Raw genomic sequence first — 15,038 nt, 5'->3', positions numbered from 1 at the left:
ATCAGTTTGTCTAGATCCAATCCTTAAGTTCAAGATACTGTAGTATCTTGGGAAGATTAAAAATGATTGCATGAATAACCAGAATGGAGTTCAGTTCTAATTCACGTTTGTCTGACAGTTGTTCATGTGGAGATTTCTCTAATTGTAGCTTACAGAGGACACACAGCTTGTATCTGTATATCTCCATGTAAACATTCTGCTTTTTACTCTATAAGGTATCATGAATTTCTGTGCCCTAGAAGACCATTTTACACTCAACTTGTAATAAAATGTGTTCTGATTTATTGTTGTTTCTGTCACACAGAGAACACTGCTCCCCAGGCCATCTGGAAATCCGTCCCAGCACGTGTGTTCCTTTTCTATCCTGTCCAACTCATCTATTACAGGTGAGTTCCAGGTGTATTCTTTCACTTCTTCGCTGTTAGGTGTCTTGTTATGCTGCAGAAAGGAATCACTTGTGAGAAGAGGAAGATATCTTTTCAAAACCATAGTTATTAATTGATTGAATCACTTCCCACAAGAACATGCAGTTGTTCAGCAAACCATGATTATGACTGAAAAAAATGCTTTTCTCCCCATTTCCCAGCAGTGAAATTAGGGGAGAGCACACAGTATCTTTTTACAAGGAGACAAAACTGGAATAAATGACTAAGATAATTTTTTTTCTGTAGGATGTAATCATTGGTCCGGGTCTTACAACAAAGTTTTTCTGGTACCTGGGATGCTCTTTGAATTTCATGTGGTGTAAACAATATGCTGCTCTTCTTGTTGGTGGGACAATATATTTGTCCCTTCTCGCTGATGTGCTTCTCTTGAGTACAGTGGGAATGCAGGTGATCTCAGATCTCAGCTTCAGTCACAAAATCAACATCAGAGCTTAGAGGTTATCCTCATTCAAAATGATGAAAGCAGCTTCAGTTACACAGCAGCACTTGCTGTTGCATTTCTGTGGTAAGGTGCTGGTTAGCTTGTGTTACTCTTTAAGTCTGTTTCTGTGTCTGCTGTTTGCATTCACGGAAGCTAGCTGCTGCTTGGAATGAGTTTGGTTTTTTTCTTCCACTGAACTGTGTTGTGCCCTGCTTTGAAGATGTTAGATCTCATTTGCTTGATTGGTATTTAATCTTTCACTTAGGGAGAGGTTCATTTCGGCCAATCCAGTCCTCACTGACTAAAGCTGCTGTCTCTCGTCCCATTGTGCCCAAAGTTCTTCCAACGCAGGCTACCAACCATCTGTCCAGTAAGTCATTTGTTAAGCAATGAAAATTAAGGCCTGTCGTGATCTGTGTGATGTTACACTGTTGGTTTCTTCTTCCTGGGTAAAAATGGCTAGTGCCTTTTGAAGTTAAGGAAAACTTGATATATTGTAAATGGCATCTTACATGCAGACTTTGTGGCTGGAGAAAGTGAGAGGTCACTGGGAAAGTCCAGACTGGCTGTTTTTTCTTTTTTGCTTTGTCTAATTTTCAGGCTAGAAGGGGGTTTAGAATTGGTAAACAAAGTTGAGGACTTGGGTGATAGGTTGTTTGATTGTTTTTTGCAAGACCACTTAAAAAAAAAAAAAAAAAGAGGTGTTAACATCTGTTGTGACTTCCTTTTAGTCATCTACTAACGTGACACTGGGAGCTCTGCAAAAAAAAGAAAAAAAAAGGAAAAAGCCAGCATAGTCCCAGCAGCAACTGCCTTGTAACAAAAGAAGATGGTCCTATAACTAGAGTGCTTAGTGACATAAGGCAGTGAGTTCCTCTTACAGGCTTAGAGAACTCTCTGTGACAGGAAGACATTCAGATGTATACGTGGATTTTCAAAGATCTGGATGTTGTTGTTCATGTTCATAAGTTTATATATTGAGACAAAACTGCTGCTGGAGGCAAGGTAATAAAGTAAGACTGTTGTTTCATATGCCACCTCTGTTAAACCATAGGAGATTTCTAGGAAATGCATAACCAACTACATTATAATTTTCAGGACAAAAAAAAAAAGGAGAGGGGAGAAGTAAACTGTTTTGATAACATACTGGAGCAGAGCAGAAAAATTGTAAATGTTCAGCTGAAATGAACATTATACATCATGAGGGAACAATTGATAGAGATGATCAGATAGTAACCATTCTTTTTGCATGAATCAAGTTTTCATTCACTGGCCAATTTTTAAAAAAACTGATTTATTTATTTATTTTAGGAACGTCACTACAAAGTAACTGCGTGAAGGAAAGACCTTAATGTGTCTTTTTTTATGTGTGTTTTTTTTTTTGTTTTGTTTGTTTCACCAAAGGTGCGATTGACTTGGCAGCTAAAAGTGCTGGTATTATCCCTGGAAGCCCTGTGCCTGTCCTGGATGCAGATGGATTGTCAGGTGTATCTCCACTGTCACCAGACAGAGTGACCACGGTGGTAACAGGGCAGGAGTCAACGACTGCACATCAGAATGGAAGCTCCATCACCACTGTGGAGGTCAGAGTCTCTTGGGTTTACTCTTCCATTGTGTGAAAAGCTGTAGTGATGGTGAGATCCTTGATATGTGTCAGTCCTTGTCATTTTCTTGGGGAGCTGATGGACCATTTTGAAAGGCAGAGTATGTAGAAAGAACATGCATAAATGGTGATATACACTTCTCTCATCTCCATATCTATATTTCCATCATCTTATATGAAAGTGTGACTTATGTGATTTCTGTTATTCCTTTTAGGGATCAGGCTCTGGGTGTCGAGTTCCATTTATCAGCCTTCCAACACGTCATGAGCAGGAGACAGTTCCTGATGGTTTTCAGGTAGAGTATGTGTTGAAAGAACAGCTGTATGAAAGGAGTAATGTTTTAAAAACACCATTAGCTAGATACTCTTATTGTCAGATAGTTGCATTCCATCGTTAGTGTTCTGTAGAATTGAAAATCTAGCATCTGAAGAAATGTAAAGAAATTCAGAAACAATGTTTAAATTTAATTGGAGGCCATTCTCTAAAAATGCAAAACAAATGTGACAGGCTCTAACTTCTGAAGGATATACAAGTCTGACTTGTTTATTGTTCAGCAATCATAAACGTCATGTGTATTTCAGACACCGCAAAGAAAGATTTCAGCAATCCTTTGCTGAAAGAGGAATGCTTGTTTTAGTACTCTGCTGAGGGAAGAATATTAAGCCTGAAAACATGACTGTAGTGTCAGCATCTACTTCAAAAAATCATATTTCTTGATGCTGGATGCAATAAGACATAGTTACTTAGAAGGTAGATGCTGCCATAGTTGCTAAGAGTGTTGTCATCTTGTCCGCACCTTCCTTCTCCAGTGGGTCTGTGCCTGTGACAGGTACAGGCAAAAAAAAAAGATAAAATTAATTTGAAGAGCATAAAGGAAAGGAAGCACAGTCATAGAAGGGCATAGTTGGAAAGGACCTTAAAGCCCATTTAGTTTCAACCATTGAAGCCATTGACCACAACACTTTGACTGCCACCATGCAACCAATTTGTTATCCCCCAAATAGCATACCCTCCAAATCCATCTCACTCCAATTTAGAGATAAGGATGTCATGTGAGACCATGTCAGAGGCCTTGCACAAGTGCAGGTAGATGACAACAGTTGCCTTTCCTTTGCCCATTGGTGCTGTCACCCTATCACAGAAGGCCACCAGATTGGTCAGGCATCATCTGCTCTTCATGAAGCTGTGCTCGCTGTCTTGGATCACCTCCTTATCTCTCATGTGCCTTAACATAGCAGGAGAATCAGCTCCCTGATCCCAGGCACAGATGTAAGGCTCACTAGTCTGTCGTTTCTCAAGTCTTCCTTTCTCCCTTTCTTGAAAATGGGAGTGATGTTTCCTTTTTTTTTTTTTTTTTTTTTAGTCTTCACCTGGCAGCCATGACTTCACAGATAGGATGGAGGGCAGCTTGGCAACCACATCAGGCAGTTTAACCAGAACTCTGGGGTGCTTGTCATCTGGTACCACAGACTTGTGCACATTCAGTCTCATGAGGTGGTCTCAGACTTCCTCTGCTCTTAGTCTGGGAGGGATTTTGCTCCCCCAGCCCTCACCTTGAGACTGAGGGATGTGAATGGTGTGGGAAGCCTGACTGACAGTGAAGAAAGACTAAGGCAAAGAACTCACTGAGTACCTCAGCCCTCTCCATAACTGCTGAAGCCAGTTTTCCCTTGTTATTTATCAGTAGGGGTACACTCTCCTCTGTCTTTCTGGCCAGTATAATGTAAAAACTCCTTGTAGTTTTTGATATCCCTTGTTCAGTTCCATCTGTGCCTCGTTCCAGTCCTGTTTCTGCATGTCCAGACAGCATCTCTTTATTCTTCCCAGGCCACCCATCCCTGCTTCCACAGCCTGTAACTTTCCATCTCTTTCCTCAGTTTGATCAGAATGTCCTTGTTCAGTCATGCCAGCTTCCTACCTCTTCTACTTGAGATTTTTATATGTATTTATATATTTTATTATTATTATTATTATTGTTTTTAAATATATATTATTTTTAGATATATTTATGCTGGGGATATGAACCTACTAAGGGTATATCTGTGGTGATGAGATCTTAGGTTCCGGTTCCTTTTCTCAGGATCACTCTGTAAATTACAGAATCACGAAATGGTTGAGGTTGGAAGGGACCTCTGGAGGTCATATTGTCCAGATTCCCCCTGCTCAAACAGGGCCATTTAGAGCAGGATGCCCAGAACCATGTCCAGGTGACTTTTGATGATCTCCAAGGATGGGTATCTCAATAGCCTTTCTAAAAAACCAGTGCCAGTGCTCAGTCATCATTCACAGTAAAGGAGTGCTTTCTGATATTCAGATGAAGTCTCCTGTGCTTCAGTTTTTGCCCTTTGCCTCTTATCCTGTCACTGAGCAGCACTGAAGAGCATGACTCTGACCTCTTTGCACCCTCCCTACAGGTATTTGTGTATGTTAAAAGTATTCCCCCTGAGTCTTCTCTTCTCCAAGCTGGAGTCCCAGCTCTCTTATCCTTTCCACGTAGGAGAGATCATAGAAAGATCATAGAATCATTATAGAATTATAGAATGATTTGGCTTGGAAGGGACCTGTAAGATCATCCAGTTCCAATCCCCCCATAGACAGGAACCTCCCTGTAGCCCAGGCTGCTCACAGCCCCATCTGGCCTGGCTTTGAGTTTTTCCAGAGGGTGGGCATTCACAACCTTGCTGGGCAACCTGTTTCAGCATTTCACCACCTTCACCTTCAGAATTTCTTTCTCATATCTAGTCTAAATTTACCCTCTTCCAGTTTAAAATGATTTCCCCTTGTCCAGTTGCTGCATGCCCTTATGGAAATCCCTCCCTGGCCTTCCTGTAGGGGAGAGATGTTTATAAGATGTTCCACTTCTTCCTCTGGCCTCTCTTTCATATATTTGTGTCTCTTTTTTTAATGAGGAGTCCAGAAGTAGATGCAGCACTTCAGGTGTGACCTCACCAGTGCTGAAGGGAAGGAACTCCTTCCTTGATGTGCTGTCGGTGCTTTTCCTAATGCAGCCCAGAATACCATTAGCCTTCTTTGTAGTGAGGACATACTGCTGCCTCATGTTCAGCTTAGTTTCTACCAGAAAACCACATCCTTCTCTGTAGAGCTGCTTTCCTGCTGGTGAGCCCTTAGCATATATTGGTGCATGGGTTTGTTCCTGCCCAGGTGCAGGACTTGGCACTTCCCACAAGACTCTATTAATGGTATGCAATTACCTGGGAACACGGGTATGTAACTGGTAATACCAGTTGGGTTCACAAAACATTACTCATTTTCTGATGTACATCAGAAAAAAACACAAACAGTTGTGTTTAGGGGCACTAGGAACCAAGACTGCTTACTAAAGAAGATTTAGTTTTGGCAAGTCTGGCTGTAAGGAGGTAGGAGTTAGGCTTTTAGAATATTCATAATCATTAAGCAGCTACAGGGTTTTTTTTGCCTATACGAAGGCAAATGTAATACTTAATTCTTAAGAACTATCCTCCAGGTTCTAGAAAATAATTTTATTATTGTAGTTCAATGCTTATTTCTGTTTTGTAGGTTGTATTAAATGTTCTTTGGAATGTTACCAACCAGGATTTTTTCTGATGACTTGGCAGGTTGTGGGCTGAGAAATATTTGTTTGTGCTTGCAGATATTTTTTTTATACAAAGAACGTGAGTTGTTGTACTTATTAGTGAATATCCAAAATATGGAAACAGTAGCTAAGTGAGAAGAATTATTTTGAGGTATTTTTGATCATTAAAAGAAGTATTAAGAGTATATTCTATTAGATTATTTGTCTTTTTATTGTTCTATTTTTTCAACTATCATTTTTTTTTTAACTCTATCATACTACATATTGGGCTACAGCTTGATACATCCTCACTAGATAAAGAGGAGGGGAAGGGGGGGCAGCATTTTAATCTGTTGTTTAGAAGTTGTTTGGGTTTTTTTTTAGAGATGTATTTAAGACTTCCATAAATTCATGAACAATGAACTCTGCTTCTTGTAACAGGGCACATCAGTCCTTTCTCTGTCAGAGCTGTCCAAGACTCCCCTCCAAAATGGTCTTTCTACTCCTCCACTTCCTTCATTAGAGGCTTCCAGTACCCGGCTCTCTCCTCCCAATGTTTCTGCTCTCCTGGATATTTCTCTGCCTGGACCACCTGAAGATGTACTTTCTCAAGGAGAACCTGCCACTCAAATCAGTGATTCTATCATTGAAATAGCTATAAGCTCTGGTCAATACAGTAAGTCTGAGTTTAGCTAAGGTCTTCTTGTTAACGTTAAAAATAATAATAATTAAAAAAAAATCCTTGTCATCTTGCATGTCAGCAGAAATTTTTTGGGCAGCTGTTTTTGAACTTTTCAAACACGTGTTGGAAATCCGTTGCGTGGCTGACCTGTCTTTTCTGATATATGTAGGTTGTTTCTTGTTTTTAATGTAACTTGGTGTGGTGTCCTGTGACTTTACCACGTTGACTGAAACAGTGACTCTTGACATTGGCTTACAGGTGAAGGTGTTTCTCTTTCTCCTGCAAAGCTGAATGGCAGTGACAGCTCCAAAAGTCTTCCGTCCCCATCCAGTAGTCCTCAACAGAACTGGATTGCCTCTCCCACCCACGACCCTCAGTGGTACCCCAACGACTCCACAGACTCGTCTCTCAGCAGCTTATTTTGTAAGTGCTGGTATATGAGGAAATGCATGTGTACAAAAAAAAAAAACAGACCCCCCCAAAAAAAAACAAACACAGAAAAACCCTGTGTTTATTGGAAGTGATCCTTTAGAAAATAGTTAAGTAGGACACTTGTGGAATTTTTCCCTTACTGTTTTGGGTTGTTGTTGTTGTTGTTTTTTTGCCTTGAATACATTTTCTTTCTCTTTGCAAATCTGTTCCTAAAACAATTCTATTGCTAAATTGGGGCATAAATTGAAGCCCATACCTTTGGGTGAATAATTCAGCAGTACTTCTTTGGAGTCTGCTTGGATCCTGACTCAGCAGTTGGTTGAGACATTTTGGGTGTTCTGCCAAAATGAAAAGGTGCCCTTGGCTCTGCTGCTGGAAAATAGGCTTCGCCCTGTGCTTGGTTAGCCTAGCTTCAGAGATGAGATCATTGAGTTTATTTGTTGGGGGAAGGTGGTTTTTTTGTTTGTTTGCTTGCCCTGGGTTTTTTGTTGTTGGTTTGTTTTTGTTTTTTTTTAGTTAAACTTAATGAGCCTGCACTTTGCTGATGGTGTTCATACTGGCAACATATAATTATAGGAGATGGAAGAGACAGTCATCCTTCATTTCTAGTTTCCTTGTCTTCTTTGTCCTCGCAGAGGCAAACTTTTCAGTGCAATGTCTTACTGATGTGCCTGTTCTTTATAGCAAGTTTCATATCCCCTGAAAAGGGACGAAAGATGTTGCCAACTCCTGTTGGGACTGCCAGTGGCACCTCCTTACTGGGACCTAGCCTTCTGGATGGAAACTCACGGGACTCTTTTGTATCACGGTCTCTGGCAGACGTAGCAGAGGTATGTAACCAAATTGCTTCCAGCTGTTTTTGCTTCCTTTTTTAGTACACTGTTATTGCATTTTGTCCATCAGATCTTCCTGAGGTACTTAAGACAAAGATGCTTTAATGTCTGTGCTGTAGCTTAAGAAAATAAGTTTACAGTCTTAAATGAATGATGCAAAATGGTCTCAGTAAGAGCTGTTGTGTGATACTGCTTTGGATAACTTCGACACAGGCTCTTTTTGCTGGAAAAGGTCATATTTGCCTTGTTGGATATAGCTTTGTTTTGACAGAGGGAGTTTTAATCCTCCCATTAATTCTTCTATTTTGTGTGTCCTACTTTATAGAACAGGAGTTGAAAAGACAAAGGATTAGAGAAGGATTAAATATTGATGCACCTACATTACAGTTGGAGGACTGGTAGAGAAAAAACAAATAGGCCCAGGAGAAAGAAGCATGAAAAATGTAGTTATCCTCTCTATTGGTAGAATTATGTTTGTTTTGAGGAGGTAGAGATAGACTCTGACTGCAGAAGCTACGAAGAAAAGTTTTATTACCCTGAGGATAACCACACAATTGAACAGGTCACCCAGAGAGGTTGTGTAACTTCTGTCTTGAGAACTTCTCAGGACTAGTGAGGGTAAAACCCCAAATAAGGTGATCTTTCCTCATGGGTGACCCTGCTTTGAGCAATCTGTTGACACTTCTTCAGGTCCCTTCCAATCTTAATTAACCTATGATTTACAGTCACTGATTCAGTGTAACAACATGTACAGAGTAATTTCATGGGTGCTTGTCCCAGGGGAAAGAAAATGTCATTCCTCTATTGGATTTGGATAAAGAAGTTCTATATAAACTTCGTAACCAGAAGCTGCAGAAATGTTGGTCCAGTGTTTCTTTGAGCTTCAGAATTTGTGCACAGCTCCATTTCCTGGTGTAAATACAAAGATTTTGCAAACTGAGAATCTGTAGAATGTGCACGTATCTGTGTTGATTAGCATGCATGCCTTTAATTTCTTTGTGGTTTTGAAGTGACAGTGCAGCCCTTGATCTTATAAACTGCCTTCAGAGGAAAATGGGTTAAGCCATAATTTTAGGCACTGCTGCTGCAGTGTTTTATTGCTGTTGTGGCAGATGCACGTTTGTATGGGAGTCTTTAGAGGAAGCAAGTGTCATTAAAAATAGTTTTAATGATGAGAGGATTCTGTAAGGCCTATTATTAGGTGTCCTGCAGAATCAAGTTTTATCTGCAAAAAAATGCAGGTATTAAATAGAATGCAATATATACAGCTTTTGTACAGCACCTTTACTAGTATAGCTTCATACTGAATTAAGGATGTGCAGGTGGGGCTCCTTCAGAGCCTTTTTCTTTTTTTTTTGAGAGGCTTACATTTGACCACACTTAAGAGCTATTCTCTAACTCAGATGAAATGAGACGAAGAGCATCTTTCATGTGAGGGGGGGGCTGGGAATGAAAGACAAGAGACAGTGGGCAAAAATTGAAACACATGAAAGACCATATAAACATTAGAAAACTTCTTTGCTCTGTGGGTTGTCAGAAACTGGAACGGGTTGCTTGGAGAGTTAACGGAGTCTCCATCTATGGAGATATTCAGAACCTGACTGGATGTGATCCTGGGCAATCTGTTCTTGTTGACCTGGCTTGAGCAGGGGAGTTGGACAGGGTGATCACAAGACCTCCCTTGCAACTTAACCAATTCTATGAAATTTCCACTGACATGTAACTCTTCTGTCATGTCTCTTACAGGTGGTGGATTCCCAGTTGGCTTGCATGATGAATGAAAACAGCATTGATTACATATCTCGTTTTAATGACCTTGCCCAGGAACTATCAATACCTGAGCCAACCCGCAGGGAGATTCTGTTTGATGGAGGAGGTGGTGGTCCCCCTATGGGGGATCTCTCCCAGTGAGTGTATGAGACCAGCAGGCTGGTGTAGACTGTTCAGCTTAAGTTGGAGCTTGCAGTGCTGGATCATGGCAAGAGCAGGTTGCAGAAGCTCAGTTGTCCCTGTCTTGGTGCACTTCTTTCTGAAGAAGCAGCATTGTCTTCAAAGGTCTGAAGAACTACTTGCAGGTCCTGGAATGTGCAATATACTGGGAACAACAAAATGTGGAATGATATTACAGAAAATAGTGTGTCCCCTGCATCAGTGGTATAAGATGGCAGGTTTGTGAGACAGTCCTGGACTTGTACTTTGGAATGGCCAAGGCAAGAAGCTCAAGCAGGAAAGGGTATTGCCAGAAGCTCCCCTACGTGAATTGTTTTTGCATAGTACTCAAAATACCATGATTTGGATTCCACACTGAAGTTGTGGAGAATGAAGGGGGTGGGTAGGTATGAAAACTATTTTGTGTCTTGACGTGTCCTTGTTGGCACTCTTTGTATGAATTCAGTCAAACTGAAATGTGTTGCATTCTCTTCAAAGATGCTGCAACTCTCTGATGCTTCATAGACCTTTATGTTTCTCTGGCTGTCTTTCTTTGACCATTCCAGCAGGGGCTTTCTTGTTTTGTAGGGGAGCTCTGCTTTACCCTTCAGCCAGATTGCATGGATCCCTGGGGAGTTAACTCTAGTTTTAAACCCCTTTACACATCACAGTCATCCTTCTGACTGCATTCACGTTCTTCACCTTTGAGATTCTTCACCACGTTGCACAGTTCACCCCAGGAGTTGGAGAGTGCTTTTCCACTTTCCACGAGGAACAGTTGCTTTTCATGTCAGGAAACACTGCAAAAGAGCTTATCACTATGGAAGCTTTGTCATTAGTTTTGGCTGTGCTGGAAACCTGTATATATTGCTATCTTTCTCAAAAAAAAAAAAAGCAAAAAAAAGCAAGCGCTGAGAATTTTCCCAGGAGAGGAAATAGGAAAGAGTAATGTAATCTATAGATAAAAAATATTTTAATGTTCAAGCTGTTGAAATCTGTCTTGTGTCATGAAGAGAAAAGGTGTCGAGTCCTAGCTTAATCCCTTAGTTCCTCCTTGTTCTATGAATTCCAGGTGCTCTGTAGTACCTCAGGGCATCTTTTTTTTTTATTGTTGCTCCCAGGCACTGATGGATCTGGAACTCCCTCTGCTAAATCCCTATGCATTTAATGATAGTGTTTCAACATCTGAAAGACCCAGATCCTGATTCCAGCTGGTTGAAAGGAATCTAAAGTTACTTTTTTTGCAGTTGGTTTTTACTTCAATTCTACCTTTATAACTCAGGAGACTTTTCCTATTTCCTTTCCTACCAGTTTTGAGAGAGAGTACCTTTCTGTGCCCCTTTGTTTAGCACTTGTCTGTTCTCCAGTGAGAGGCTGTCCTCTGGCTGTTGTAAGTTGCTCTGAAATTATCCAAGGGGACAGTCCTATATAAACCTCAACTTTATATTATTACTAAATAAAGAAAACTTCCCCATTTCTTAGGCATTTATCAGGGGTTCACTTTCCCAACTTGCACTATACTCGGTGGATGGAATTCTGCCTGCCTGCCTTTAGATGCTTTTACAAGGCATTTGACTGAGACTTTCTGCTTGTAATCTTGCTCATGATGCACTGGTGGCATTTGCTGTTTTCCCATTTTACCCTGCTTACATAGATTTTGGTTTACTGCTACATAGTTTGCCTTATGCTCTTATCGTTTAGGGAAAACGTGACGAGTTTTCTGAGATACCTTTTGTGCAGCCCAGAGCAACTTTACTGATGTCAGTCAGGAAGTCATGAGATTTATATGACATTCCAAGGCACCACATATGATTGCTGCATTCTCTGGCATAGGAACCATGGACCTGTGTAAAAACCAGCAGTTGTTCCCAGCAGGGAGTCAGGCTTATATTAGTAGCAGGAAGATGGTCATGACTAGAAAAACGGAGTATTTCATACCTGTGGGCTAACTTTCTGTGCTGGCCATGTGTCACGTGGGATGTTCTCTGGTCTTTATTTCTTTCATTATCCTTACAGAGTGTTGTTTGAGAATGGTGATGCGATTATCAGGAAACTTGGAATTTAAAATCTCAAACGATATCAGAAGAGTGGGTGCTGAGGATTATGTGATTCTGAGCATTCATCCTTGTTATGAAGAGTATATCTATTAATCTCGAGTCACTCCCTCCAAAACATGATAAGTCTTGCTAAAAATTGAGCTATATTTTGATTTAGTCCTGCCAAAGTGTCTCCATTTGGCTTTGGCTTCATATATTAGTAGTGCTGGTTATCATACATGCTGTATCTCCAAAAACCCTTCAGCCATGCAGGACAGAAGCAGAGGCTCCTCGTGTAGCTCGGGCTGTGGATTACAGGACATGCAGGTGGAGATGTGATGTATTCCAAGCAAGTACTGTAACAATAAAAAGTCTGAACTTAAACTTCAGAATTGTGAAAGACCAGCTTGGTGGTCTCTAAATTACGCAGATAGCTTGACAAACATTTCATCTTCTCAATCCATGCCACTAGTTAAGTGGATATGTGCTAATTTTGACTCTTAGATTGCCCAGAGGTGCTGCCAGCGTTGCTGCACCACATGGCAGAGCGTTTCATCAAGGTCTGTGAAGAGTTTCTGCCACCTGATGCAGGGAGCTGTCAAGCTGTCCCTTCTCAGCCCATTCAGTTGCCATAGAGGAAAAAGAATAATGTCAAAATAGTGGCTATTTCTAATGCTGCTCCGAGATCAGAGCGTTTTAACATGCTGGACCCTTGCAAGTAGGCTTGGAGCACTGAGTAATAACAAAGTGGAAATGACAGAAGTCGGTTCAGCACCAACACTTTTATGGTTAGAAATGTGTTTAGCATCAGCCTCTTAAAAATTCTGATGACAAAACATCCTTTCTTTTACCAGAATCTCTTGATGTGGTCCTGTCTTTTCAGACTGTGGTTCCTAAAGGCTCCTGCCTTCCGTATTTGGCTTCTGACTTCAGAAGTGCAGTGCTCTGCAAACAGCATGTCAATAACTAAGCCCTTTCAGGACAATAAAGCTTTATCAGGGAGAAACTTGACAGTAACTTAAATCGTTGTGATAATTCAGAATCAGTGCAGAACTCGTTACCCTTATCATATGGAAAGTCACTTAAACACACATCTGACTGACCTCTGTATTCTCTGTGCTTTACATACCAACTGTCAGCAGTTTGTGCCTAAGGGAAAAACTGGTGGGTGGATGTGTGTGTACACGTGTGTGCACATGTGTGTGTGTGCACACATACATACTGCTAAAAGCCAAAACTTTTGTTTCAGTTTTAATTTTTGCAGCTTCCCTGACAGAAGTAAGAGGATTTGTGTTTGTAACGATGTCAGCTTATCTTAAGCAACCCTTCAAGCAAGCTGTGCTGACATTTGGGTAGGATTGTTCGAATGAAACATAACTTTGTCAGCTTAATAGCTGCCTGCTACACTTGGGACAGTTGAAGAGGACAAATGGACACTAAGAACCTCCAGTTCTGGTATTAATTGCTGTAAGGCTTTAGTTTTTTACTAGTTCTACTTGTAAACCTCTGCTAGGTTTGCTCCATGCTGGTTTAGTGACTGTATGTACAGTGCAGGAGCACTGAGTGGCTCAGCAAGGTATTTTTGTTGTAACAGCCTGGGTGAAAAGCAGTTCTGCCCCCAGAGAATCAGCTGCTGTGCTGCAGTGCTCTTTCTTCTGGGTGCTGCACCCCGATGAGCCACGCAGTTCATTTTATCCTTTATCACTAAATCTACTAAGCATAGGAATACTAATTGTTTTTAGTATGGCTTTGTTAAGCCTTCCTTGACACCCCTGTTTATATTTCTAAATTGAATTAAGTAGCTTGGATCAAATCTAAACTTACAGACCATCTCATGTACTGACTCACAGATCCCGGAGTGGAGATTAAGTTGCATTTTGGTTTTCACTCTCAAACTTCGGATGCATTTATAAAGGAAAGTACTGCACTTTTTTTTTTTTTTAACTTTTTCAAACCTTTGAATCTCTTAATTTCAAAACAATTTGTAAATGTTAACTAAGTGAAACCTTGGCAAGCACTACGGCGATAAGTTATCATTAATTATTGAAACGTGATAACTGCTTTAGAGCTTATGGTTCTGGCAGCAAAATTTAATGCTGTTTCTTTTAATAATAGTTAAGCCATATCATCTAAGGTTTCTGGCTTGTTTGAGATGTGAATTTGTTTTATAGATTATAAATATACCTATATAGTGTATGTATAAAGCAGAATGCTTGTCCTTACTGATTATTTTTTTGTACCATATTGTAAATTATATTATTTATTCTTTACCAATTTTGGAAAAAGGTGTTTTGGTTATTTAATATAATATACAAAAGCTGTTAAACTTCCTCTGTTTAAATTTCCAATTCAACTTGTAAAGCTGTTTTTATTCTTGTGCATAAATACATACTAATACTTGGTCTAACTCATGTCCAGTGTGTTCCCTGCAGTTCATGGCCTATCAGCTTCCCATTTAACCTCTATTTACAGTGTGAATAATTACCATTCATATCTCCCATCCCAGAATTCCCTGGATTTTCATGATGAGAATGTTTTCATTTGGGGCTGTAGTTCTTTTAGTACCTTCCAGCTTCCATCCCCAGTAGTGTTCTCTAATTGTTAACGTCAGAAATAAGTCCAACCAGAGGCTTCTCTGTCCTGACTCTCCTGTGCAGGACACTGGTCACCACTAACAAGGGTTGGGGGGAGGAAGGAGGAGGAGTCTATTTTGATTTTTGATTCTTCCCCCACCCAAACACACTCACCCCAGTACATCTTCAGTATCAGATGAGCAGGAGCTTGGAATGGAGGTGTTGTGCTGTTGCGTTTATGTCCATAACTCTGGAGGAAACCCACCCTGAGGCAGCAAAGGCATTACCAGCAGCTGTGCAGCTTCAGCAGAGCTCTTCAAGGCTGCTGGTGGCTCACCCTGCTTCCAGCAACCAGAGGACTCCTGAAGTGCCTTTCAGCCTGAATTATCCTATGCTGCCTTTCCCATTTCTGATTCCTTTTTCATACCTGTTTCAGCAAATCAGAAAGCACAAGGGTAGTCCTGGGAGAAGAATGAAGCACATCTTCAGAGGCATGATGCCCCCCGCCTCATCTCAGGGGTGAGGATTC

At 40.7% G+C, this 15,038-nt stretch overlaps 1 protein-coding gene across 3 annotated transcripts in view; it reads left to right on the top strand.

Annotated features, from left to right (window-relative positions):
• CRAMP1 (cramped chromatin regulator 1) overlaps positions 1–14,323 on the top strand; it is a 43,758-nt gene extending 29,435 nt beyond the window's left edge. For 2 of the 3 annotated variants that reach the window (XM_090151851.1, XM_090151850.1), the window contains exons 14-21: positions 305–386; positions 1,133–1,237; positions 2,272–2,450; positions 2,686–2,766; positions 6,466–6,700; positions 6,965–7,129; positions 7,823–7,968; positions 9,718–14,323. In XM_090151851.1, coding sequence (XP_090007977.1) covers positions 305–386; positions 1,133–1,237; positions 2,272–2,450; positions 2,686–2,766; positions 6,466–6,700; positions 6,965–7,129; positions 7,823–7,968; positions 9,718–9,882 — 1,158 coding nt within the window. In that variant the 3' untranslated portion in view covers positions 9,883–14,323. The remainder of the gene's footprint in view (positions 1–304; positions 387–1,132; positions 1,238–2,271; positions 2,451–2,685; positions 2,767–6,465; positions 6,701–6,964; positions 7,130–7,822; positions 7,969–9,717) is intronic. The other variant, XM_031595407.2, reaches the window with a different exon arrangement.
• The last annotated feature ends 715 nt before the right edge of the window (positions 14,324–15,038 follow it).

This window comes from Phasianus colchicus, chromosome 16 (assembly GCF_987193195.1).
Source record: "Phasianus colchicus chromosome 16, bPhaCol1.hap1.1, whole genome shotgun sequence".
In the NCBI taxonomy this organism is placed as follows: Eukaryota; Metazoa; Chordata; class Aves; order Galliformes; family Phasianidae; genus Phasianus; species Phasianus colchicus.
Note: the sequence above shows the minus strand (reverse complement) of the source record. Positions and strands in the feature narration are given on the sequence as shown.